The sequence below is a fragment of the Heterocephalus glaber genome, unplaced genomic scaffold (genome assembly GCF_053883595.1).
Source record: "Heterocephalus glaber isolate CG9 unplaced genomic scaffold, H.glaber_assembly_v1.0 deba00000122, whole genome shotgun sequence".
Classification (NCBI taxonomy): domain Eukaryota; kingdom Metazoa; phylum Chordata; class Mammalia; order Rodentia; family Bathyergidae; genus Heterocephalus; species Heterocephalus glaber.
This window is the reverse complement of record NW_028258138.1, coordinates 80,483,184-80,508,991: the sequence shown is the minus strand read 5'-3', so window position 1 is coordinate 80,508,991 and position 25,808 is coordinate 80,483,184. Positions and strand designations below refer to the sequence as shown.

At 42.4% G+C, this 25,808-nt stretch overlaps 1 protein-coding gene and 1 long non-coding RNA gene across 4 annotated transcripts in view; one reads left to right on the top strand and one right to left on the bottom strand.

Moving 5' to 3' along the window:
* Pygo1 (pygopus family PHD finger 1) overlaps window positions 1-5,923 on the bottom strand; it is a 30,557-nt gene extending 24,634 nt beyond the window's left edge. Inside the window, exons 1-2 of one of the 2 annotated variants that reach the window (XM_004835348.3) lie at window positions 5,593-5,918; window positions 5,278-5,426 (exon numbers count right to left, since the gene is read on the bottom strand). In XM_004835348.3, coding sequence (XP_004835405.1) covers window positions 5,278-5,329 — 52 coding nt within the window. In that variant the 5' untranslated portion in view covers window positions 5,330-5,426; window positions 5,593-5,918. Of the gene's footprint in view, window positions 1-5,277; window positions 5,427-5,592 lie in introns of both variants that reach the window. The other variant, XM_004835349.3, reaches the window with a different exon arrangement.
* Window positions 1-25,808, top strand: part of LOC110349807 (uncharacterized) — a 97,141-nt gene that overhangs the window by 49,332 nt on the left and 22,001 nt on the right. The window lies entirely within an intron of this gene.

Sequence of the window (25,808 nt, the reverse complement as noted above, 5' to 3'; positions counted from 1 at the left end):
GGAACCACTGAGCTAAATCCCCGGCCCCTCTTTTTGTTTTTTTTTGATAGGTGACATTCTAAGGGAACAGGCAAGTAAAGTAGGAGGAGAAGCCATGGGCAATCAAAATGTAGCATAATGAATTAACTTATGTATTCACTCATTCATTCTTTTGATATTTATTATGGCCAAGGCAAATAAAAACATAATTAAGACAGAGCAGCTGTCCTCCTGGCTCTGTCTGGTAATCAAGACCCAAGGGCTTAGGGTGGTAAATTAGTAAAAAACAAGGATAAGAGACTAGGTCACTAAATAGTAATTCTGAATTTTGGGCCGGGGATTTAGCTCAGTGGTTCCACCACCTGCCTCGAAAGTGCAAGGGCCTGAGTTCCATCCCCAGTACCAAAAAAAAAAAGATGATGAAGAGTAATTCTGAATTTAATGTTACAGTATCAGGGCAAGAACAGAAAACTACAGATAGTCGCTTCTGGCTCACTCATTTGTCTATCTGCAACAGTTTTCCGTCTTTAGTGTGTACAGGAAACCTGGGACTCTGGTTAAAGATCCAGAGAAATTTTCCAGAAATCCTGATCCTGTGGATCCAGGAATGTACATTTTAGTATCACAGGTGATTATGATGCTTTTAGTCTCATTGACACTGTCATCATTCCATCAAATCTGTGCTCCACCCAAATACTACCTTCTTAATTCGCTTATATTGAAATCTACTATATGTGTGCATGTATATAGTACATGTACATCTAAAAATTTTTAAAAGCTGGGGTATAGCTCATAGCTCAGTGGCAGAGCATTTGCCTAGAATGCACAAGGCCCTGATTTCAATCCCCGGCACTTCCAAAACAAAACACCACATGTTGCCTGGGTCTGATGATATAAATCATATAAAAAGGTCTTGGTGGTAAAGTTCTATAGACTTGTCCTTCAGAAAAGCTCACGTAGATACTCTGGTACCCTCTGTGGATTATAATATAATCCAAATGTCTTTTAGACTAATTTGTTATAAAATGACATGATAAAATAAATGATGAAATAAAAATACTGTATTTTGGTAGCACTGCGGAGTCAATCCAGGGTCCTGTGCATGCTGGGCAAGGGCTCTACCACTGAGCTATACTCTCAGCCTTATGAAATTTGGACATAGGGTCTTACTAGTTTGCACAAGCTGGCCTTGGGACTTGTGACCCTCCTGCCTCAGCCTCCTGAGCAGCTGGGATTACAGGTATGCGCCAGTATGCCTAGCTATAATATTGACTTCTTCTTTTAGAAAGTGCCTTTTCTCCCCTGCTACTTACTCAGAATATTCTTGAGCTGATATCTGAGCCAATTCCTAACAGCTAAGGCACTACACTTAAAAAGTAGCAGCTGGAACAAAATAAATATGTTTGTGCTCCTGACCTGTAATAAAACACTCATCCATTTTTTTAAGAATTATATTTGATTAAGACTGATAATTGAGTTCAAAGTTATAAATTTAGCTCTTTTCCTTCAACCACTAAGTAATACATAATAATTAGACAAAGTAATACAGCAAAAATCTCAGGAGAGAACTTGTATCTCAGGTCTGTCCCTTAAATTCATAATCAAACGAACCGAAGAGGCTTCAAATGTTTCACCAAATGAAAGGCTGAGCTGCTGTAAGCTCTTGAAAGCAGTAATTTGCTCTAAATTACGTTTTTCCTTAAATGGCTAATAAACTTCTACCCCCCAAAAAGACAGAAACCAAAATTTCTACCTAGTCACGTGCACGCGTCTGGGTCTTGTATTTTAGTGTGTAACAAGCAAAGTGGCACTTCGGCCTGGTTCAGACTTCATTCGTTCCATAAATCCGGTCGCAAGCTGAATCAAATTCTCCCATAAGGTTTAATGTAAAGAAGGTTAATCTGTTCTGAACCATATGCATTCTCTAACCACAAAGTACAACACAGGAAACAAAGTACAGCATGGTACAATACTGACCTTGCTTGAGGCGACTTCTAGTGTGGGGGACAGCAAGGACATCGGCAAGATCTCCAGGGCTTTCCTCTTCTTTTGTCTCTTAGCTGCGGGGTCAATTTTGACAAAAACTCTGTCTAAAGTTGCCTTTTTCCTGCACCGAATAACCCTCCAGAAATGAGAGACCATGTTATCGCTCACCAGATTCAACACTGTTACAGTTACGCTGGGGTGGTGCTTCTCAAAGAAATCTGGGCACTCGTTCCATTTTTCCATAATGGATTTTACCACATCACTGCTAACTCCATCCTGCCTGCCTTTTTCTCAGTGGAGGACTAAAGTTCAGCAAGCTCTTCTCTTGTCAGCTCCTCCTTGTGGTCCTCCACCAGCTCCTGTGTGTCTGCACTGTCAATGCCCAGCCCCATGCTCCTGCCCATGGGCACTGGCTCCTCCACTGCCTGTGCCTCAGACTCTTCACAGCCTCGCTCAGTGACCCATTCTGCCCACTTCTTCCAGGCTGAGTTTAGGTTCTGTACGAGACCTCTTCCCAGGCTTTGCCAGTGAGGCTGATGCAGTGGAGGACACTGAAATGTTTCTTTCAGAGCTTTTTCAGAGTCAAGGATGTCTCTTCAGTAAAGAGATGCTTTTGTGTACAGCTTCTTGTGTACAAGGCTGAAGAGCGCCTTTGTGTACCACTTCCTGAAGTTGCAGATAGCATGCTGGTCCACAAGTGCAGCAGGGGTGTCGTGTCGGGGAGGAGCGTGACTCAGCATCCATGTCACCCACCATGCTGGAGGTGTGCTGGGCACTGTCATCAGAAGGAGACTCCTTCAGGCAGTCGACTGTCAGAAAGAGGTTTCTGAACGCCTCCGGCAGCCATTCGTGCACAGCTGCCTTGTGACCCTCCACATGACAGGCAGCCTGGTCTCTTTTATCCTATTCCTTGAATGCTGGTGGGTCTTGGAATGTTGTGCCAGTAGTGGCTTAATCTTCAGATCAGCACTTGCATTCGCACACAGCAGAAGGCTCAGTCTGTGCCGGAAACCACAATACTGACTATACCCAAAGCAGGCTGTGGGCAGTTTAGGCTGTGAGGAGCTAACCCACAGTTGGCTCGTCTACAGAAGTGAGTCTGGTCTACAGAAGTGAGTCTGGCCGAAGCCTCTGTGCCGAGGTCAGGGTAACTCGCACCCAGATTCCATTCCCACAACTTAAACCTTCTGACTAGAATGTTCTAACTACAACCACATATTTTTTCTATTCTGTTCCTAATTTGAGAATGCTTTGTCTTGTCCTTTAGGAGCCTTGTTTACATTAATTTCCATAGAAACCGCATGACTGCACATCCTTGCACATAGCTCACCTTTACCAGATTAATTACCAGTAAGTATCAGTGGCTCGGACTGGCCAGGGCCTTTGTCAACTGCATTGGCACTGGTCGTCCTGATGCCCCAGTTTCTATCACAGTTCTGTCTTTTAGTTTTTTTTCCTCAGGCCTGTGTTTTACACTGAGTAGGAGACTGGAGCCTACTACAGAGGTTTCCAGTAATGTTTCAGGGATCCTTCATGGGCTTGTACCCCAGCAGTGCCTTTTCCTCCTGCACGACACAGATTCTGTTCGGCATCTTCTTCCAGAGGAGCCCTGTTTCATTCCAGGTGAACACTTGTTGAGTGACATATGCATCTGCTTTCATGAATTCCGTGAGTTCTTTCTTGTAGGCTTCTACAGCAGCCTTGTGAGAGCTGGAAGCCTCACCATGCCTTATCACACTGTGGATGCCACTTCTCTTGTGGAGTTTATCAAACCACTCTCTGCTGGCTTAAAATTCATCACTGGCTGCACCTGTAGAGGGCTTTTGGGATTTTCTGCAGTAAATGACTGGCTTGTTCAGAGTTCACAGCTACACTAACACCATCACCTGTCAGCGTCTTCTCATTTAACCACACTAACAAAAGCTTTTCCCCTCTTCAGCACCTGTGTCCTCTGCTTGGCTAACACTGTTACTCCTTCTGCCGCATCAGCTCTGACACCTTTATTCTTCAAAGTAGTGGAGATTGCTGACTTTGCCACCTTAGACTCCAAGGCCAGATCAGTCACATGAACATCTCCCTCATGCTTTTCTACAATTTCTTTCTTCAGTTCAGTGGTTATTTTCTTCAAAACCTTCTTACCATTCTTTCTGTGCACTTTGTTACTTTGTTATCATTCTGCACTTTGTTTTTACCACTATGCATGCTCTGCACTTTCTCTGGAGCCGTGCTGGTTTGAATATTACTACAGTACTGTACCTGCTAAAAAGCACACAAGCTTCACGGTACGCGTGAACAGGTCTGTCTGCAACCTCAATCGCAAACAAGGGAAGCCACGACCACGTGTCAGACTGGGGAAGACTCCCGCCTTAGTTTTGGCTCACGTTTGTTACCCGATGCGGAGTTCATGAAAAGAAGCAAAATTTTGCCAACCGCTTCTGTTTGTGAACTGTGAACCAGAACTGTTCATGAACGGAAGTGTTTGTGAACCAAGGCATCACTGTATATATTTAATCAGTAGTGACACTGAGCAAAAGCATTAATGAACCCAGCCACTGCGACACAGACCTGTAATCCCAGCATGCTGGGAGGCCGAGGCAGGAGGATTGAAAATCTGAGCCCAGCATAGGAAGCTCAGTGAGACCATATCTCAAAAATTAAAAATAAAATAAACTAATAAATGACTATAGTCACTGATCTCTGTATCAGTTAACTGGAAACTGCCTTACTACTTACTGATGTATAATGCACCTTATGCACTTTTGGACAAAAGGATTATTCCAGCTGTCCTCCTGCTTCCGCCCTTGTTCTCCAGTCTGCTTTCTGCAAAACAGCCAGAGAAGCCCTATTTAGAATGTCAGATCAACTGCTCTTCTGCAAAAACTGTCCTGTCCCTGCCCAAATAAAAGCCAGTCTTGATCCAATGGGCACAGAGGGCTGGGGATGCTCACTCTTCCCCTGCTGGTCGTGCTGCGCTCCAATGCTGGGCACATTTCAGACCCAGGGCCTTTGCACTTGCTGCTCCTTGTACCCAGAATGCTGTGCTGTCCTGCGGGCCTCACGTCACTACCTTTAGGTCTCCAATCAGCTGTCACTGGCAGGCCGGCGCTTCCAGGGCCCTTCCCAGCAGCATCCACCTCCCACCCCACCACAGCCACCAGGACCCTCTGCACGTCCTGCTGTCTGTGTCACCCAGAGAACCGGGCCCCTTCAGGTGCAGGCCGCCTTCTTTATTCACCCTGTCCATAGGCCAGGAACAGTGCCCACCACGCAGTGGACACAGTGCTACTTCAACTTTAGGATTTGAGCCCTAACCTCTAAGAGCTGGAAACCGAGCTGCAGGGTCCCCCACATTTCCTGCAGGCATCTGGCTCGTGAACTCGCTCGCAAGCGGCGTCTTTTGTCTAGGACTTCGCGCTCTCTGATCTCCCTTAGTTAAGACAGCAGCAAAATTCCCAATCAGTCTGCAAGGAGGAAGAAAACCGATTACGCAGGAACTGATTCTGGACGATGCGATCCTTATTCCTAAACCTGCAAGGAGAATGCCCCCGCCTCTGCAGTCAGCCCTGTGAAGCTGGGCCAGGCCTCCCCGGCCGCGCCCCGCCCGCATTCCCGCCCGCGCCCCGTCACCTCGGGCTCTCTTCAGCGCGGTGGGCTCCTTCTCCTGTTCCGCGGACATCACCGCCCGCACAGCATGGCTCCCGGGCCGCGGGGACGCTCTCGGACGCGGGCCGCGCGACCCGGCCGGCAACCGGGGGCCCGGGACTGGATGCGGCCGGGCAGGGCCGGGGCCGGGGCCGGGGTCGGGGCGCCCCCGGGCGGGCGCGAGCGGGGGCGGGAGCCTGCGCTCCGCCTCCGCCTCCTCCTCCCGGCGGCCGGTGGCGGATCCGAGGGGGACGGAGGCCGCCGCAGACACAAAGCCCAGCCGGGCCGCCGCGCAGCCCGGGGCGCGGAGCGGGGGAGGGGGGGAGGGGGGCCGGGCGGGCGGAGGGCGGAGGAAGGGCGCCTGCGTCCCTGCCCCTCCCGCGCAGGACGCACGCACGCTGGGCGGTGGCCCGAGCCCACTTACAGCTCCAGGAGCGGGCGGGGCCGCGGGAGCCACCTGTTTGTGGGCGCGGCCCTGGGGCGGCGGACGGGACCTGGCCCTGTGCTGCGTGGGCCGTCTCCCTGCGCCCCTGCTTCCTGGGCCTTTGTGAAAGGCTTCGCACGGGGCATCGTCCCAAAGTCTCGTCCGACTCGGACATTCTCTGATGGACTCTTTCTTAAATTTTACTCGCCGGGGATTTAGCTCAGTGGTTCCGGTGCCTGCCTTGCAAGCACAAGGTCCCAAGTTCGATCCCCGGTACCAAAAAATAAAATAAAATAAATTTTACTATATTTTATCCCATCCCCCCCCCCGAGCCCCCTCCCCTCCCTATGTTTAAATTTTTTTTGCCCTGCATTTACTTTCTTACACCTGAGAAACAATGCGGCATTTAAACGTGTGTCTGATTTAGTTCACTTAAGAGTATGGTCTCAAGGGGCATCCATTTAGCTAAAAATGTCTTCAGCTCATCCTTCTTTATGGCAGAGTAATACTCCACTGTATAAAAAGCCCCACATCTTCTTTATCCACTGGTCAGTTGATGATGGGCATTTGGGCTGTTTCCAAGATTTAGCTATTTCAAACCGTGCTGCTGTGAACATGGGTGAGCATATATCACTGTGGTAAGATGCTTTTCTTTCTTTGGGGAATATACCCAGCAGGGGAATAGCTGGGTCAAATGGAACCTCTAGTTTTAGGGTTTTTTAAAAATTAATTTTATTGGTACGTTTTAGGTATACAGTATAATGACATTCAACATTAGAAATTTGTACCTTTACATAATCTCTCTTGGTTCTTTTTTTTTTTTCCTATTTCCCTGCCCTCCCTTCAACTCCTCCACCCCTCCCTATTTACAAAGATTTTGTTTCCATTTTTTCATTTTCTCGTATTCATTCCACTCTCTTCTTTCCTTCCTCCAATCCCTCCTCTAGTTTTAGTTTTCAGAGAACTCTCCACAGTGATTTCCAGTGTTTGCAAGAGTCTGCACTCCCACCAGCAGTGGAGCAGGGTTCCTCTTTCCCCACAGCCCCACCAGCATTTGTTATTGGTTGATTTAATGATAGCAGCCATTCTTTCTGGAGTGAGATGGAATCTCAGCGTTTTAATTTGCATCTCTCGAAATGACCAGTGATGCTAAACATTTTTTCATTTATTTATTTGCAATTTCTAATTATTTATCTGAGAAGTGTCTTTTTTTTTCAGCTGCCCTTTTTGCTATGGATCTTTAAATTTGAGGGGTCTGATTTTTTTTGAGTTCTTTATATATTCTGGATAATAGTCCTTTATCTGAACAGCTGGTAAAAATTTTTCCCCGTTCTGTGGGTCGTCTCTTCACTCTGCTGGTTTCTCTTGCTGTGCAAAAGCTTTTTAATAAGATGAGGTCCACATTTCTTTGAGGATTTCACAAATTCAGCCTTTGGGTTGTGGGGGGAGTACATCCTGCATTATAGCACATGTTGAGTTTTCTACATCAGGAATTTTCAGTATGTTATTTTGATACAAACAAGCTAGGTTTTCAAAGTGGATAATTTTGTTAATATAACTTTAAACTCAGCACTTTTAGAGATAACAGTGGCCAAGAAACAGTATATTAGTATTCAAAAATTATCCTCTTTAGAAACTTGGGAGTGGATAGAACAATGTTTTCAGCCACCTTCCAGTACAGTCTTTTGTGGGAGATAACTGGACGTTGTGTGCTGCTTTATTGGTAAAGTTGTGTGTCTACCGAGATGGAGGCAAGTATTACAGGATAACTTATAAAGATAAAAAATAGTGCTGAACACAAGCACCATTTACTATCTAAAGCCATTTTGATCCAGGAAGTTACTTAAGTGTCAAAGCCACATGGAGCATGTCAAGCTTTTCCATCAAACAAAGAGTGTAATATAAAAGCTGCTTTTTCAAGAGTAAAAGCACATTCCATGTATGTAAGTGAATTTAAAATAACAAAATAACATTTATTAGAACAGCCAGTTAACTGAAAATATTTTAATGTTAGTTTGCTCATCTGTGATCTGAGATCATGCTGAGATGAGAAAAATGTCCCCAAACTACAATTTAATGCATTGAGAAAAAAAAATCTAAAAATAGTAATTCCAGCTATAGTCTTTAGATCACATTTGTAATGTGTTATGGGTCCATTTTTCCTGGAATAGCTTAAACTGCAGCAGTTTCCCCTGCTTTGGAGATTTTGTAGTTAATTTTAATTTTGGCTATTGTTTGGAAAAGATGAGCTGTGTAGATATGAAGTATAGTTGTTCCATAAAATATGTTTATTTTGTATTAAAAAATACCACTGTACTTATTTTTACACCATTTGTATACAGTGGTGATATTAATGCTGAAATGTAAAATTCAGGAATTAAAATTTGACCCTGTAATTCACCCCCCCCAAAAAAGATGAGGTCCAGGTTCTTAATTCTTTGTAGTATTTTCCATGTGGTCTGAGTTTTGTTCTTGAAGTCTTTGCCTACTCCTAATGTCCTCAATAGTAGAACCTCTTCCAGCAGGTTTAGTGTTTCTGTTTTAATGTTTAGATCTTTGATCCATTCAATTTTAGGTTAGTGGGTGGTGAAAGATATGAGACTAGTTTTAATCTTCAGCATGTGGAAAGCCAATTTTTTCCATTTATTAAAGAGGCTATCTTTCTTCCAGCGAAGGTGTTTTAGTTCCTTTGTCAAAGATAAGGTGCTGAGTATGTCTGGAGTTGTTTCTGCATCTTCTAATCTGTTCCATTGATCCTGAGGTAGGTCTGGTTCTTTTGCCAGTACCGTGCTGTTTTTACCACAGTCAGTTTGTAGTATAATTTCAAGTCAGGGATTGTGATACTCCCAGCCTTGCCTTTGTTGCCCAGAATTGCCTTTGCTATTCTAGGTCTCTTCTGGTTCCAAATGAATTTTAGGATGTTTTTTCCTAATTCTGTGAGATATTCTGTTGAGATTTTTTATTGGGATTGCATTGAATCTGTATAAAAATTTTGGAAGTATGGCCATTTTCACTATATTGGTTCTTCCTTTCCAAGAACAGGGGATGTCTTTCCATTTTCTAATATCCTCTTCGATCTCCTTTTTCAGAGTACTGTAGTTTTCAATGCAGAGGTCCTTTACTTCCTTTGTTAGATTGATTCCTAGGTATTTCATTTTTGGGGGTGCTACTGTGAAAGGGATTGTTTCTCTAATTTCTCTCTCCCTGAGTCTGTTATTCATGTACAGGAAGGCTATTGACTTCTGAGTGTTGACTTTGTATCCAGCTGTGCCACTGAATTTGGTTATCAAATCTAAAAGTCTTTTGGTGGAGCTTTTAAGGTCTTCTATGTAAGGTGTCATGTCATCTGCAAATGATGACAACTTAACTTCTTCATTTCCTATCCTTATTCCTTTTATTTCCTTCTCTTATCTAATTGCCATGGCTAATGTTTCCAGATCTATACTGAACAAGAGTGGTGACAGTGGACATCCTTGTCTTGTTCCTGATTTTAGGATGAAAGCTTTCAGTTTTTGTCCATTTAGTATGATGTTGGCTGCTGGTTTGTCATAGATGGCTTTTATCAGGTTGAGATAGAGACCCATCTATACCAGTCTTCTGTAGGGGTTTTTATCATGAATGAGTGTTGGATCTTGTCAAATGCTTTTTCTGTACCTATTGAGAGGATCATATGGGTTTTGTCCTTGACTCTTTTAATACAGTACATTACATTTATTGATTTGCATATGTTGAACCATCCCTGCACCCCTGGGATGAACCCTACTTGGTCATGGTGTATGATGATTTGCTGCATGCCACTTGCCAGTATCTTATTGAGGATTTTTGCATCTATGTTCATTAGGGAGATTGGCCTGTAATTCTCCTTTTTGGTTGGATCCTTCTCTGGTTTTGAAATCAGGGTAATGCTTGCTTCCAGGAATGAATTTTGGAGTATTGCTTCCCTTTCAGTTTCATTAGGATTTGAGATTAGTGGCATTAGATCTTCTCACATTTCCTGTAGAATTCAGCAGTGAATCAGTCAGGGGCTGGGCTTTTCTTAGTTGGTAATTTTTTAATTACATCTTCAATTTCATTATCCTACTATAGAGAATCTGTTGGTGCAGACTCTGATCTTCAGTATGATAAAGCACAGTTTATTTTGGTGTCAGAATCACGGAGGACCACTCACTGGGCACGGAGGGACCTAGAATGTGCCCGGCAGGATCCCTGTCCTCCGGGGAAGCCCCACGTGAGCAGACAAGCCCTGGGTCTGCTCTGAAGGGCTGGCTGAGCCAGGGGCATTTCTAGGTCCCCAGGTCTCAGGGGTGGGGCGGGGTCCTGATTAGAAATGCAGTCTAGGACAGGGCAGGGAAATGCTGGCCCAGACACCATCTGAGGAGAAGACCCTCCAACTAGAATTCAAGCTCCACACAGGCAGGAAGTCTCTTCAGTCCTCCCCAGCTTCTGCCCCTGACAGGCACACAGGTGTGTGGAAAATGTATCTGCACAGTGAAGGGCTGGAAAACTAGACTGCAGTGCCTCTGGGACACTGGGTGGCAGTGGCCTGATACGTGAGATAAAGCTGAGGAAACCGGTATGGCAATGCCAGCTGGATCTAAAAATCCACCTCACTCAGTTGCTGAGGGGAGATGTGAAAGCTTTAGTCAAAATGAAAACCCAGGGTTTTTACTGAATAACTCTTAGTGCAAGAAGAATGAGGAAAGTTGTTGCTAAGTGATTCTGGATTCTTTATTGAATCGCCTAAGGCTAACAACTCAGAAATAATTTATAAGTCAAGAAACATGAACTGGCCTCTTATCAAATGACTCATCAAGAATAAAAAGACCACTGTATTTGGACGTGGTTTTTTAAAATCAGTTTTAATTCCAAATCCTAAGTGCTTGTTGCCTGAAAAGCATTCTAAAATTTCAGACAGACAGCCTCTCCCCAGATTTACTGACTCCAATCTCTGGGAATGACACAAACCTGCCTTTAAATGCTCTCTAGATGGCTCTGAAGCAGTGAGCAGATTTGGGGACTCCTGTGTATGAAAGCTGTGATATGCAGCAGTTGTTTGTCTGGGGAAGGGATCAGTGAGACCATAGTCCCCATCTTGGGGAAACGCTGTCCAAGCAGCTAAGTCTGCACTTAGGAGAGTCAGTCCAGCTACACTGTGATGATGGATTGGAGAGCACAAAGCCTCAGTGTCAGCCAGGCACGGTGGCACATGCCTGTTGTCCCAGCTACTAAGAAGGCTGAGCAAGACCGTGGAAGTCCACGAGTTCAATACCAGCCTGGGCAACATAGCAGGACCCCTGTCTCGGGAAAAAAACATGCTTTAGTACTTCTGTACTGCTATACCAGTATACGGTTCCAAGAGAGGGTTAATTATAAAGAAAAGAAAATAAAGCTATTTCTCATAGCTCCAGTGGAGTTAGCATCGAGTGAGGGCTGCTCTCTGCTTGGTCTAATGATCTCTTAAAAGCCCCACCTCCTCAGGGCTGGGGATTTAGCTCAGTGGTTCCACCACCTGCCTTGCAAGGTTCCGAGTTCGATCCCCGGTACCGAAAAAAAAAAAAAAGCCCCACCTCCTAATACTATTGCACTGGCAACACCGGATTTTTAAAAAATGGCTGGACTTGAACTTGTGGCAGTTCTCCTGCCTCAGCCTCCCAAGTACTGGGATTACAGGTGTGTATCATCACACCTGGCAACAACACTTGATTTTGAAGAGGATCCATTCAAACTGGAGCAATTAGAAAATAATACAAAATGGGGCCGGGGTTTTAGCTCAGTGGTTCCGCTGCCTGCCTCACAAGCACAAGGACCGAAGTTCGATCCCCGGTACAGAAAGAAAAGAAGAGAGAGAGAGAGAGAGAGAGAGAGAGAGAGAGAGAGAGAGAGAGAGAGAGAGAGAGAGAGAGAAAGAAAGAAAGAGAATAATACAAAAAACGGGGTGAGAGATCAGCGAGGGCCACATACACTGAAGTGGAAGGGTACAGGAAAGGGCGGTAACAACCGACCAATGGTAATTGTTTGGATGCGGAGGATTAGAGCTGAATCAGGAATTTGCTCCCAGACTTGTTTTAGGTGACACAGAATCCAGGGAGAGAAGATTTCGTGGTGAGGTGGGATGAAGGTGAACTCAGTTCGGACCCTCGACTCTGAAGTAGGGGAGGGTGGCAGACAAACCCTAGCTGGCCAGGTCACTTGCACACCTGCACGTGGAGGCACACTGGCAGTGAGGACTTGGCGTGTACCTGTTTCCTCTGTCAGTTATATTCGTTGTGCAAAATCTCAGAACTGGATGGCCAAAAATATCACTTATTTGCCCCTACTTGTTCTGCGGATGGGCAGGCTGTGCTGGGCAGAGCCTCAGCAGCTCCTCAGCCCCGCAGAGCAGTGGTCAGGCAGGCTCCGACGCGTGCATGGCGGTGGCAGGTGGGCGGCAGCAGGCCAGTACCCTCCCCAGGCAGTGGAGACAGGACTTCCGGGAGAGCCGGAAGGGCGCGTGTCCAACAGCGCTTCCCGGAACCTTGTGCTCTGACTAGGACCATAGCGGGAGCGGACTGCTCCAGGGTTTGGGGTTCGGGAAGGCAGAGCAATCTAGGGTCAGACGCAAGTCTGCGGTGTGTCCCGCTCTTGGGCCTCCTGGGACGGGAGGTGGGTGGGAGGCAGGGACCCACAGTGCTCCTGGGCAAACGCTCCTCCTGCCCCTGGTGTCTTGTCAGGTTCTTTCACTCGGGTTCGCCTCAGAAAGGTCACATTCCCACGAAGACCCACCAGTGTGGCTCAACACTGTGGTCAGTCTAGGGCCACGGGCACGGCTCGGGGCGGATGGAGACCCTCACCTGTCCGAGCAGAGCTGCGGCTGGCTCCCGTCCATGCAGCAGTGGGGGAATGCCCGCCCGGTGAACCCCGTTATGCTGCTTATGTCCCCAGGAGGACAGCCCGACCAAGACAGTTCCTGCATCTGGCTGTAGTCGTACCCACGGGACCTGGTTACGAGTCTCAGACTGGATCTTTCCCCCGACTTACACAGAGCGCTCAGGTGAATATTCTTGGTGGGCTGCTCCCCAGTTAGATACACATGCTCAGTGGCGTCTTAAGCAGTAGGCCGCCAGGCTGCGGAGAGGACTCAGCTCAGACCAGGCCTCGCTAGACAGCAGGGGAGGAAACTACGCTGCAGATGAAAGGCCGACTGCCCCAGGCCGCGAGAAATAAGAGCCAAAGATGCAATGTAGGGAAACAGATTTTGAAGGGTAGACGAAAACTGGGGAGATTATAAGAAAATTAAGGAAATGAAAAATCAGAAAACAGAAATACTGGGGCAACCAAGAAAGGAATGATCAAAAATATCACTTACTGCAGAAAGGAGTGCTTATTTCTCTTATCAGTTGTCCTTGGCCTGGAATCTATTTCCTTTTTTTCCTGTCTTCTGAAGTATTGATTTTACAATCTTTGCTCTTAACAGTTTACATTTCAAACTTCGCCTGTCTGTGTTATTGGAAGTTAACATGATGGAGAGTCAAAGCCTCTCAGATACACTGGTTTAGAGTATCATGTAAATTTGTTTTCAGGGAGGAAAAAAGTAGAATATTTCTTTTTGTTTGTTTGTGAGGTTTTTTTTTTTTTTTGGTACCGGGGATCGAACTCGGGTCCTTGTGCTTGCGCAGCAGGCACCAAAACCACTGAGCTCAATCCCCAGCCCTTGTTTGTGTTTTTGAGACGGGATCTCCCTATGTAGCTCAGCCTGGCCTTGAACTCACTATATAGTCCAGACTGGCCTCAAACTCATGTCAATCATCCTGTCTCAGCCTCCTTCGTGCTGGGATTACAGGCATATACCACCGTGCCCGGCAAAAGGAGAATATTTCTATAAATTCTGTTTTAAAACACTTCAGGTCATACATTTGTTTTATATTGGACAGAAATAAAAGCCAAACCCAGTTAAGGTATTCCTAAGTTTTGAAACTTTGGTTTGAAAACTTTCATGATGTAATTGAAATTATGATTGATTCAGCCATATCCAGGAGCCCCGTGTTAGCGACCATACACGGGCCATCAGAAACTCAGACTTTGGGGCAGGGTTTGTGTGAGTCAGGGTCCCAGGACACAACCACCATACAGTCATGGTATTTTGAGTGACAGACGGTAATGGTTTCTGCGTGGGTGCCATGCAGGGACTCAGGCACTCATACATGGGGCCTTGGGAGGTGGCTGGACCATGGTGGGTTTAGCAGACTTGCTGTTAGGAGGCGGGTTCTGGTCAGCAGAGGCGGTCACAGGGCCATGGCCTGGAAGGACACATCTCCCTCCCCAGCTCCTTCTTTCTCTTTGCTTTCTGGCAGCCATGACGTGAGACATGGACTGACTCTTCTAAACCATGAGCCAGATAACCTTCTCCTTCTGTGAGCTGCGGGTGTCAGGTACTGTGTACCAGTGTCAGGAAAGTGACCAGGACACAGACTCCAGGCATCTGTCTGATCTTTGGTTATAATGGCATACATAGTAAGGCAAACTTCTTTTTTTTTGGTACCAGGGATTGAACTCAGGATTTTGCACTTGTCAGGCAGCGCGGTGCTGCTGAGCTACATCCCCGGCCAATAAGGCAGACTTCTTATGTGACAGCTGGGGAAACAGTGTACGGCAAAGTATGTGGGATTTTTGCCTTGTTTCCCCCCCCCCCCGCTTTTTTTACAGCAATGAAAAAAGCAGCAGGTTTTTTTCAGGATATAAACACTGCCAGCATAGACAGACTGTAGCACTGTGGGTGCCTGAGAAATTTTTTAGGAACATGTGGGAGTGAGCAAAACATGTGCATATTTGTGAATGAAACACAGTAAGGCAGGAGTACCTAAGAAATACAGCAAGTCTTGGTGTTAAAACAACAAAGTATCAAACAATTGGCATTTTATGAAATCTCTTTAAAGAAAGGAAAAATGTACCAATTTTAGGTCTTTTGATTTATGTCTTTGGAAGAACAAGTGGGAACAGGGAGGCCAGATAATGACAACCTTGTGCAATAACATTCCTTTGAGTATCTCATTTTTTTGTATACTCATTTTATATGGAGATGTAATTTGTTTGTTTTGCTTTTTTTGTTTTTTGAAACAGGATCTTGTTTTATAGTACAAGCTGGCCCTGAACTCACTGTGTAGCCCAGGTTGGAGTCAAACTCATGGTAATCTTCCTGCTTCAGCCTCCTGAGTGCTGGGATCACAGGCATGCGCCACCATGCCTGGCTTTGGAGATGTAATTTGTACGCCACAAAATTCATCATTTTAGCAGGAACATTTTAGTGTATAGTACACTCTATATTAGTCTAGTATAGGCAAAGAATTGTGTAACTATCACTACCATTTATTTTTTAATTTTAATTTTCACTTGTACATTTGTAATACATACTAATTACATTCATGTGGGGAGTTGGCACACGCACATAACACATCTTCCTCCATTTTGCATCCTCATCCCCTTCCCTCCTCCCCTGCACCTCTCGGTCCCCTTCCAGGTGCAGGAGCTCTATCTCCCTGTGTCCTATCATCCATCTTTCATTTTGCTCTTCATTTACACTTTGCGTTTCTCATATAAGAGAAACAATGTGATATTTAAGCTTGTGTGTATGATTTATTTCACAACATTATGGACTCGAGTTACACATTTGAGTCATTTACAAATGACTCAAATTTATCCTTCTTTATGACAGAATAGTAGGTTATTGTGTAAACACCACATTGTCTTTGTCCATTCATCTGCTCTCAAGATGTCCTTTTATGGGCTGTGCTGCTATAAACACAGGTGTGCATGGATCACTGTGAGTCGATGTCTGAAACTCCTGGGAAGACACCTGAAGGGGAGCAGCTGGGTAGAATGAAATTTCTAGTCTTAGTTTTTTTAGGCATCTCCACACTGATTTCTACCATGGTTCTATTAGCTTATGTTCTCATCAGCAGTGTAGAAGGGCTCCTTTCTCTCTGCAGCCTCATCAGCATTTGTTGTTAATTGATCTTGTGATGATGGCCATACTCTCTGGAGTAAGATGGAATCTCAGTGTTATTTTAATTTCCATTTCTATAATTTCCGCAGAGTTGAACACTTTTTCACTTATTGGCCATCTGTATTTCTTCTGAAGAAGTGTCTTCAGTTGCTTTTTTCTTTATTGGGTCTTTTATTCTGGGGGAAATAGCTTTTCTGAGTTCTTTATATTTTAGATATTAGTCCTCTGAGGAAAAGCTGGCAATTTTTTTCGTATTCTGTAGGTTGTCTCTTCATTCTTTTAGTTGTGTCCTTTACTGTACAGAAGCTTTTTAAAAATTAATTATATTGGTACATTTTACATTTTATATACAATGCAGTTACATTCATCATTGGAAATTTGTGACTTTACATAATCTCTCTTGGTTCTTATTTTTTCCCCATTCCCCAGCCCTCCCTTCAATCCCTCCACCCCTCCCTATTTACAAAGACTTTGTTTCCATTTTTTCCTTTTCTCATATTGATTCCATTCCCTTCTCTCCTTTCCCCTACCCCTCCCACTTCCCCTTCCCCTTTGCCCCTTTTCTTCCTATTTCACATTATCTATTATACCTTTTAGTTCTTATTTACACTTTCAGTTTCTCACACTAGACAAACTATTCAGTATTTATACATGTGTGTCCTATTTATTTCACTTAAGAGTGTGGCCTTAATGTGCATCCATTTAGCTATAAATGTCTCTAGTTTCTCCTTCTTTATGGCTGAGTAGTACTCAATTTTATTTTTAAAAACTCCACATTTTCTTTATCCAGTCTCCAGTTGATGGGCATTTGGGCTGCTTCCAAGTTTTAGTTGTTACAAATTGTGCTGCAATGAACATGGGTGCACATATATCACTGTGGTATGATTCTTTTAATTCTTTGGGGAAGATCCCCAACGGGAATAGCTGGGACAAATGAGACTTCCAGTCCTAGTTCTTTGAGGTATCTCCATACTGATTTCCACAGTGGTTGCACCAGTCTACACTCCCTCCAGCAGTGGAGCAGGCTTCCTCTTTCCCCACAGCCCCGCCAACATTGGTTATTGGTTGATTTCATGACAGCAGCCATTCTTTCTGGAGTGAGGTGGAATCTCAGTGTTGTTTTCATTTGCATCTCTCAAGTGACCAGTGATATTGAACATTTTTTCACATGTTTATTTGGTATTTCTACTTCTTTGTCTGAGAAATGTCTGTTCATTTCAGATGCCCATTTTTGGATTGGGTCTTTAAATGTGGGAGGTCTGATTTTTTTAAGTTCTTTATAGATTCTAGATAGTAGACCTTTGTCTGAGGGACAGCAGGTGAAAATTTTTTCCCACATTGTGGGTTGTCTCTTCACTCTGTTGATGGTTTCTCTTGTAGTGCAGAAGCTTTTTAATAAGAAGAGATCCCACTTGTTGATTGCTTGTGCTACTTCATGGGCAACTGAGGTTTTGTTCATAAAATCTTTTCCTACACCAGTGTCTTCAAGGGTTCTACCTAACCTCTGTTCCAGCCAGTTCAGCATTTCTGTTTTAATATTTAGATCTTTAATCCATTTTGATTTTAGTTTAGTGCATGGTGAGAGATATAGGTCTAGTCTTAATCTTTGGCAAATTGAAAGTCAATTTTTCCAGCACCACTTATTAAAGAGGCTATCTTTCCTCCAGTGAGAGTGTTTGGCTCCTTTGTCGAAGATGAGGTGGCTGAGTGTGTCTGGAGTTGTTTCTGCAAAAATCAAAGTGTTTTTTTTTTTTTGGTACGGGGATTGAACTTGGGACCTTGCACTTGTGAGGCAGGCGCGGAATCACTGAGCTAAATCCCCGGTGTACAGAAGCTTTTTAATTTGATATAATTCTATTTGTTGATTCTTGATGTTTTTTCTTGTGCAGTTGACTGGGTTCTATTCGGAAAGTCCTTGCCTATACCTATGCCTTCAAGAGTTTCATCTATTTTATCTTCCAGCAGATTGTTTCTGTTTTAATGCCTAGATCTTTGATCCATTTCAATTTTAATTTAGTGCATGGTGAAAGACATGGATCTAGATTCAATCTTCTGCCTGTGGACAGTCAGCTTTCCCAGCATCGTTTGCTAAAGAAGTCTCTAAAGAGGCCACCTTTCCTCTGGTGCATGTTTCTGGGCCCCTTGTTGAGGACTGGGTGGCTGACTATTTAGAATTGTTTATGCATCTGCTGCTCTGTTCCATTCATCTACACCTCTGTTTTCAAGCCAATACCATGCTGTTTTTATCACCATAGCTTTGTAATATAACTTCTAATATGGGATTGTAACGCCTGATACTTTGCTCTTCTTGCCCCAGTTGCTTTTGCTACTCTGGATCTCTTCTGGTTCCTTATGAATTTTAGGATTGTTTTCTCTGGTTCTGTGTTTTGATTGATGTTGCATTAAATTTTATCAGTTTTGGAAGTATGGCCATTTTGACTTATATTGATTCAGCCTATGAGAAGCAGGGGATGTCTTTCATGTTCTTTTCTTTTCTTTTTTGTTTTGGTTCTTTGAGACACTATCTAGTTCAGGCTGGCCATGAACTCACTATGTAGCTGGGCTCAGGCTCCTGGTGATCTTCCTGACTCAGCTTCCTGAGTGCTGGGATTGTAGGCATGCACACCATGTCTGGTGTCCTCTTCAATTTCCTTTTTCAGAGTATTGCACTTTTCATTGTAGAGGTCTTTTACTTCCTTGGTTAGGATAATTCCTATATTAATTTTTCTTGATGCTATTGTGAATGATATTGTTTTCCTAATTTCTTTCTCTGTGAGTTCATTATTGGTGTACGGAATCACTATTGATTTTTTGTGTTTATTTTGTATCCTGTTACAATGTTGAATTAGTTATTCCAGGAGTCTTTGGTGGACTTTTTTGGGTCTTCTTTCTATGTAGAGGATCATGTCTCCTACAAATAATGATAACTTGACCTTTTCCTTTTATATATGTATCTCTTTTATTTCTTTCTTTAGCCTGATTGCTCTGGCTAATGTTCGATGCTGTGTTGAACAGGAGTGGTGATAATGGGCATTTTTGCCTTATTCTTGATTTTAGAGGAAAAGCACTCAATTTTCCCTCATTTAATATGTTAGCCATTGGTTTGTCATTAATGGCTTTTATCAGATTGAGATAAGGTCTTTCTATACCTCTTTCTTTCTTTCTTCTTTCTTTTTTTTTTCCCCGTACTGGGGATCAAACTCAGGACCTTGCACTTGTTTGTTCTTTTTTTTTTTTTTTGGTACCGGGCATCGAACTCGGGTCCTTGCGCTTGTGCAGCAGGCAGTGAAACCACTGAGCTAAATCCCTGGCCCAAGGACCTTGCACTTGTGAGTCAGGCAAGATGCCACTGAGCTAAATCCCTGGCTCCTCTACACCTGTTTTCTTCAGGGATTTTAAAAAATCATGAAGAGATGTTGGATTTTGTCAAAGGCTTTTTCTGTGTCTATTAAAATGATCATGTGGGTTTTGTTCTTGCCTCTGTTTATGTGATGTATTACATTTATTGATTTGCATATGATGAACCATTCCTATATCCCTAGAATGAATCCTACTTAGTCATGATGTATGATTTTTTTGGGATAATTTGTTGCATTCTGTTTGCCAGCATCTTGTTGAGGATTTTTATGTCTATGTGCAATAAAGAGATTGGGCTGTAGTTTTTTTTAGCTGGGTCCTTGTCTGGTTTTAGAATCACAGTGATTCTGGCTATCAGGGATAAGCTTGGAAGAACTCTTTCCCTTTCAATTTTATTACGGAGTTTGAGGAGTATTGGTGTTATATTCTCCCTAAAGTTCTTGTAGAATCCAGCAATGAATCCATCAGGTCTTGGGCTTTTCTTAGTTGGTAGGGTTTTTTTTTTCTGCCTCAATTTCATGGTGCCTATTATTGAATTGTTCAGTTTTTATGTCTTCTTGGTTTGATTTTGGTAGTTTATATGTGTCTAGCAACCTGACCATTTCTTCAAGATTCTCCAATTTCTTGAAATACCGTTTTTCATAGTAGTTACTAATGATCTGGATTTCAGTGGTATCCTTTGTGATTTTGTCCTTTTCATATATAATTGCATTGATGTGGATTTTTCTCTTCCCTTCTTTTGGCAAGTTTGGCTAAAGATTTTGTTTATTCTTTCAAAGAAACAGTTCTTCAATTCTTGGATTCTTTGTATTGTTTTTTGAGTGTCAACTTTGTTAATTTCCATTCTGATCTTTTCGGTTTCCTTCCTTGTGCTAGGCTTGGGTTTGGACTCTTGTTTTTTTCATGTATCATGAGGTGCATCATTAGGCTACTTGAGCTCACTGTTTTTCTGATTGAGCTGTCAGAGCAATAACTTCCATCTTAGGATTGCTTTCATTGTGTCCCTAGGTTCTGGTATGCTGCACTGGCATCATCACTTGAATTTCTTCCTTGCTCTTCAGTGATCCATTGAGTGTTCAGGAGTGTGTTATTTAAAGTTTTAAAAGTTTTCTGTGGTTTCTTTTGTGATTGATTTCTAGTTTCAGTGTGCTATGATCTAATAGTATACATGGGATGATTTTGAGTCTTTTGTGTTTATTTAAGCAGTCTTTATAGACTAGCACGTAATTTATTTTGGAAAAAGTTACTGTGCTATTGAATAAAATGTGTATTCTGTTGTAGTAGGACAACAATAGATATCTGTGAAGTCTATTGAAGATGTGGTTCAGCTCTGATATTTCTTTGTTAATTTTTTCTTTAGTTGATCTATTTGTGAAAGTGGAGTATTGAGGCTTTCCATTCTGATTGTGCTGGTGTTTATTTAATCTTTTATGTCCCACAGTGTTTGTTTTATGATGTTGGGTCCACTGATATTCAGTGTACATATATTTACAATCACTGTCTTAGTTCCTTTTCTCATTGTTGGGGCAAAATACCTGACACTCAAAGTTAAAGGAGGAAAGGTTTATTTAGCTCACAGTTTGTAGAGGTTTCAGTCCAGAGTTGGCTGGCTCCAAGCAAGGTGGCACATGGCAGAGAGATGTCTCAGGAGAAACAGTCCAAGACAGGCAGAAGGCAGCAAAGCAACAAGGAACAAGACAAGCCTCTTTCTGTTCCTTATATTGTATCCAGGCTACCGGGACTAGGGTGGTGCCTGACCGATCAGTGGACTGAATTGGTAATCACCCACCCTTAATCCTAGCACTGCACCCTCTAGATCCAGCCAGTTCTGAAAAAGCCCCACCTATGACCACATGAGGCTTTGGGAGGACATCTAGACACAAACCATAACAATCATTTCTTCCTGTTCAATTGGTCCCTTAACTAATATGTGGTGGCCTTTTTTGTGTCTTCTGATCAGTTTTACCTTGAAGTTTACTTTGCCCAATGATAAAATTGTTACTCCTGCTTGGTTATGCTGTTGTGGGGCATGGGATATTGTTTTCCTTTAGCTTTACCTTTAGTTTTCTTCTATAGATTTTTTTTATTAGATGAATCTCTTGAATACAATGGAACATTAAGTTTTGGTTTTTGAGCCAGTCTACCAATCGGTATTATTTAACTGGGGAGTTGAGGCCATTTACACTGAGAGTTATTATTGAAAGTTATTGACTTATTTCTGTCATTTGTTTTTTTCTGTTGTTGACTCCCTTTTTGTCTAACTACTCATTTGGCTTGATGTATTCATTTCATCTGCCTTTTCTAGACTTTGTTGGATTCATTGTCTCATTTGGATATTCTTTTTTTTTTTTTTTATATTGAGGATTGAACTCTGGTCCTTGCACTCATGGGGCATTTGGATATTTCTGAGCACTTTTTGGAGGGCTGGTTTGGAGCTCATGAATTTCTTTTTTTTTTTTTCTTAAATTCTTTTATTGGTACATTTTAGGTATACAATACGTTTACATTTATCATTGGGTGCTTGTACTTGTACATGATGTATCTTGGTTCTTATTTTTTCCCCATTACCTGTGTGCCCTTCCCCCCTCCACCCTTCCCTATTTACATAGACTTTGTTTCCTTTTTTTTCCCTTTCTCATAATTTTCCCTTTCCCTTCTTTCCTTTCCCCATCTCCTCGCACCACCCCTACCCCTTTGGACTTTTCCTATTTCAAAGTATCAATTATTAGTTATTTATCCTTTTAATCCTTATTTACACTCTCAATTTCTCACACTAGAGAAACTATTCGGTGTTTACCTGTGTGTGTCCTATTTATTTCACTGAAGAGTATGGCCTCAATATGCATCCATTTAGCTATAAATGACTCTAGTTTCTCCTTCTTTATGGCTGAGTAGTATCCCATTTTATAAAAAAACCACATCTTCTTTATCCAGTTTCCAGTTGATGGGCACTTGGGCTGCTTCCAAGCTTTAGCTATTACAAACTGTGCCGCAATAAACATGGGTGCACATACATCGCTGTGGTATGATTCTTTTAATTCTTTAGGGAAGATACCCAGCAGGGGAATAGCTGGGTCAAATGGGACCTCCAGCTCTAGTTCTTTGAGGTATCTCCACACTGATTTCCACAGTGGTTGCACCAGTCTGCACTCCCACCAACAATGGAGAAGGGTTCCTTTTCCCCACAACCCCACCAGCATTTGTTATTGATTGATTTCTTGATAGCAGCCATTCTTTCTGGGATGAGGTAGAATCTCAGTGTTGTTTTCATCTGCATCTCTCGAATGACCAGTGATGCCAAACATTTTTTCATATGTTTATTTGCTGCTTTTACTTCTTTGTCTGAGAGATGTCTGTTCATTTCAGATACCCATTTTTGACTTGGGTCTTTGAATTTGAGGGATCTGATCTTTTTCATTTCTTTATAGATTCAAGATAGTAGCCCTTTGTCTGAGTTACAGCTGCTAAAATTTTTTCCCACAATGTAGGTTGTCTGTTAGCTCTGTTGGTGGTTTCTCTTGCAGTGCAGAAGCTTTTTAATAAGACAAAATCCCAGCTGTTGATTCTTTCTGCTAGTTCCTGTGCTATTGAGGTTTTGTTCATAAAGTCTTTTCCTATGCCAATATCTTCAAGACTTCTACCTAACTTATCTTCCAGCAAGTTTAGTGTTTCTGTCTTAATATTTAGATCTTTAATCCACTTCGATCTTAGTTTAGTGTATGGTGATAGATATGGGTCTAGTTTTAACCTCTTTGAAATCCAGGTTTTGCAACATCATTTATTAAATAGGCTATCTTTCCTCCAATGAGGGTGGTTGGCTCCTTTGTCAAAGATGAGGCAGCTGAGTATGTCTGTAGTTGTTTCTGCATCTTCTAATCTATTCCACTGATCCTCGGGTCTGTTTCTTTGCCAGTACCATGGTGTTTTTATCACAGTAGCTTTGTAGTATAGCTTCAAGTTGGGGATTGTGATACCCCCAGCCATGTCTCTGTTGCCCAGAATTGCTTTTGCTATTCTAGGTCTCTTCTGGTTCCAAATGAAGTTTTGGGTTGTTTTCTCTAGTTCTGTGAAGTATATCGTTGGAATTTCAATCAGCATTGCATTAAATCTATATAGCAGTTTTGGAAGTATGGCCATTTTCACTATATTGGTTCTTCCTACCCAGGAACAAGGGATGTCTATCCATTTTCTTATATCCTCCTCGATCTCCTTTTTCAGGGTGCTGTAGTTTTCAGTGTAGAGGTCTTTTGCTTCCTTTGTTAAATTGATTCCTAGATATTTCATTTTTTTGGATGCTATTGTAAAAGGAATTGTTTCCCTAATTTCTCTCTCAGTGAGTCTGCTATTTGTGTATAAGAAGGCTATTGTAGGGCTGGGGATTTAGCTCAGTGGTTTCGCCACCTGCTGCGCAAGCGCAAGGACCCGAGTTCGATATCCGGTACCAAAAAAAAAAAGAAGGCTATTGTTTTTTGAGTGTTGACCTTATATCTAGCTACTCTACTGAATCTGTCAATTAAGTCTAGAAGTCTTTTTGTAGAGTTTTTTGGGTCTTCTATGTAAAGTATCATATCATCAGCAAATAATGACAGTTTAACTTCTTCCTTTCCTAACTTTATTCCTTTTATTTCTTTCTCTTGTCTAATTGCTGTGGCTAATGTTTCCAGAACTATATTGAACAGGAGTGGTGATAGTGGGCATCCTTGTCTTGTTCCTGATTTTAGTGTGAAAGTTTTCAGTTTTTGACCATTTAGTATGATGTTGGCTGTTGGTTTTTCATAGATAGCCTTAATCAGGTTGAGATAAAGACCTTCTATTCCAATTTTCTGTAGTGTTTTTATCATGAATGGGTGTTGGATTTTGTCAAATGCTTTTTCTGCATCTATTGAGATGATCATGTGGTTTTTGTCCTTGACTCTGTTAATATAGTGTATTACATTTATTGATTTACATATGTTGAACCATCCTTGCATCCCTGGGATAAATCCAACTTGGTCAGGGTGTATGATCTTCTTGATGACCCTCTGTATTGTTTGTCAGTATCTTGTTGAGGATTTTTGCATCTATGTTCATTAGGGAGATTGGTCTGTAGTTCTCTTTTTGGGTGAGGTCTTTTCCTGGTTTTGGAATCAAAGTAACACTTGCTTCCAGGAATGAGTTTGGAAGCCTTGCTTCCCTTTCAATTTCCTTGATGAGTTTAAAGAGTAATGGGGTTAGTTCTTCTTTAAATGTCTTGTAGAATTCAGCAGTGAATCCTTCAGGACCTGGGCTTTTCTTTGTTGGTAAATGTTTTATTACATTTTCAATTTCACTCATTGTAATTGGGGTGTTTAGAATTTCTATATCTTCTTCATTTAACCTTGGCAGTTCATATGTATCTAGGAATCTATCCATTTCTTCTGTGTTTTCCATTTTTTTAGAGTACAGTTCTTCGAAGTAGGGTTTTTTTGGGTTTTTTTTTTTTGGTACCAGGGATCAAACTCAGATCCTTGTGCTTGTGCAGCAGGTGGGGAAACCACTGAGCTAGTTCCCCGGCCTCTCGAAGTAGGTATTGATGATCCTCTGGATTTCTGCTGGTTCTGTTGTGACTTCCCCTTTTTCATTCTTAATTCCATGGATTTGAGCCTTTTCTTTCCTTTTTTTGATAAGGTTGGCTAAAGGTTTATCAATTTTATTTATTCTTTCAAAAAACCACCTCTTTGATTCATTAATTTTTTGTATCATTCTCTTAGTCTCCATTGCATTGATTTATGTTCTGATCTTTATAATTTCCTCTCTTGTACGAGCTTTGGGTTTGTTATTCTCTTCTTTTTCTAGGAGTTTGAGGTTCTGCATTAGGTTATTTATCTGAGTTCTCTGTATTTTCCTAATATGAGCATTCACTGCTATGAATTTCCTGCATAGAACTACTTTCATTGTGTCCCATAGATTCCTGTATGTTGTACTGGCATTATCATTTACTTGTAGAAACTGTCTAATTTCTTCTTTAATTTCTTCTGTGACCCATTTGTTGTTCAGGAGGGTGTTATTCAATTTCCAGGTGTTTGTGAGAATTTTGCAGATTCTCATGTTATTGATCTCCAATTTTATTGCACTATGGTCTGATAAAATACAGGGGGTAATTTCAGTTCTTTTACATTGACTTAGACATGTCCTGTGAGCTAGCATGTGGTCTATTTTGGAGAATGACCCATGTGCAGCCAAAAAGAATGTGTATTCTGATTTTGTGGGGTGAAACACTCTGTAAACATCTATTAAGTCCATTTGTTCAATAGCTTGGTTAAGTTCTTGAATTTTGTTAATTTTTTATCTAGATGATCTGTCTATTTGTGATAGTGGGGTATTGAGGTCCCCCACTATAATTGTATTAGTGCTTATTTGGTTTTTCATGTCCATTAATATTTGTTTTGTATAGTTGGGGGCATTTGTATTTGGTGCATATAT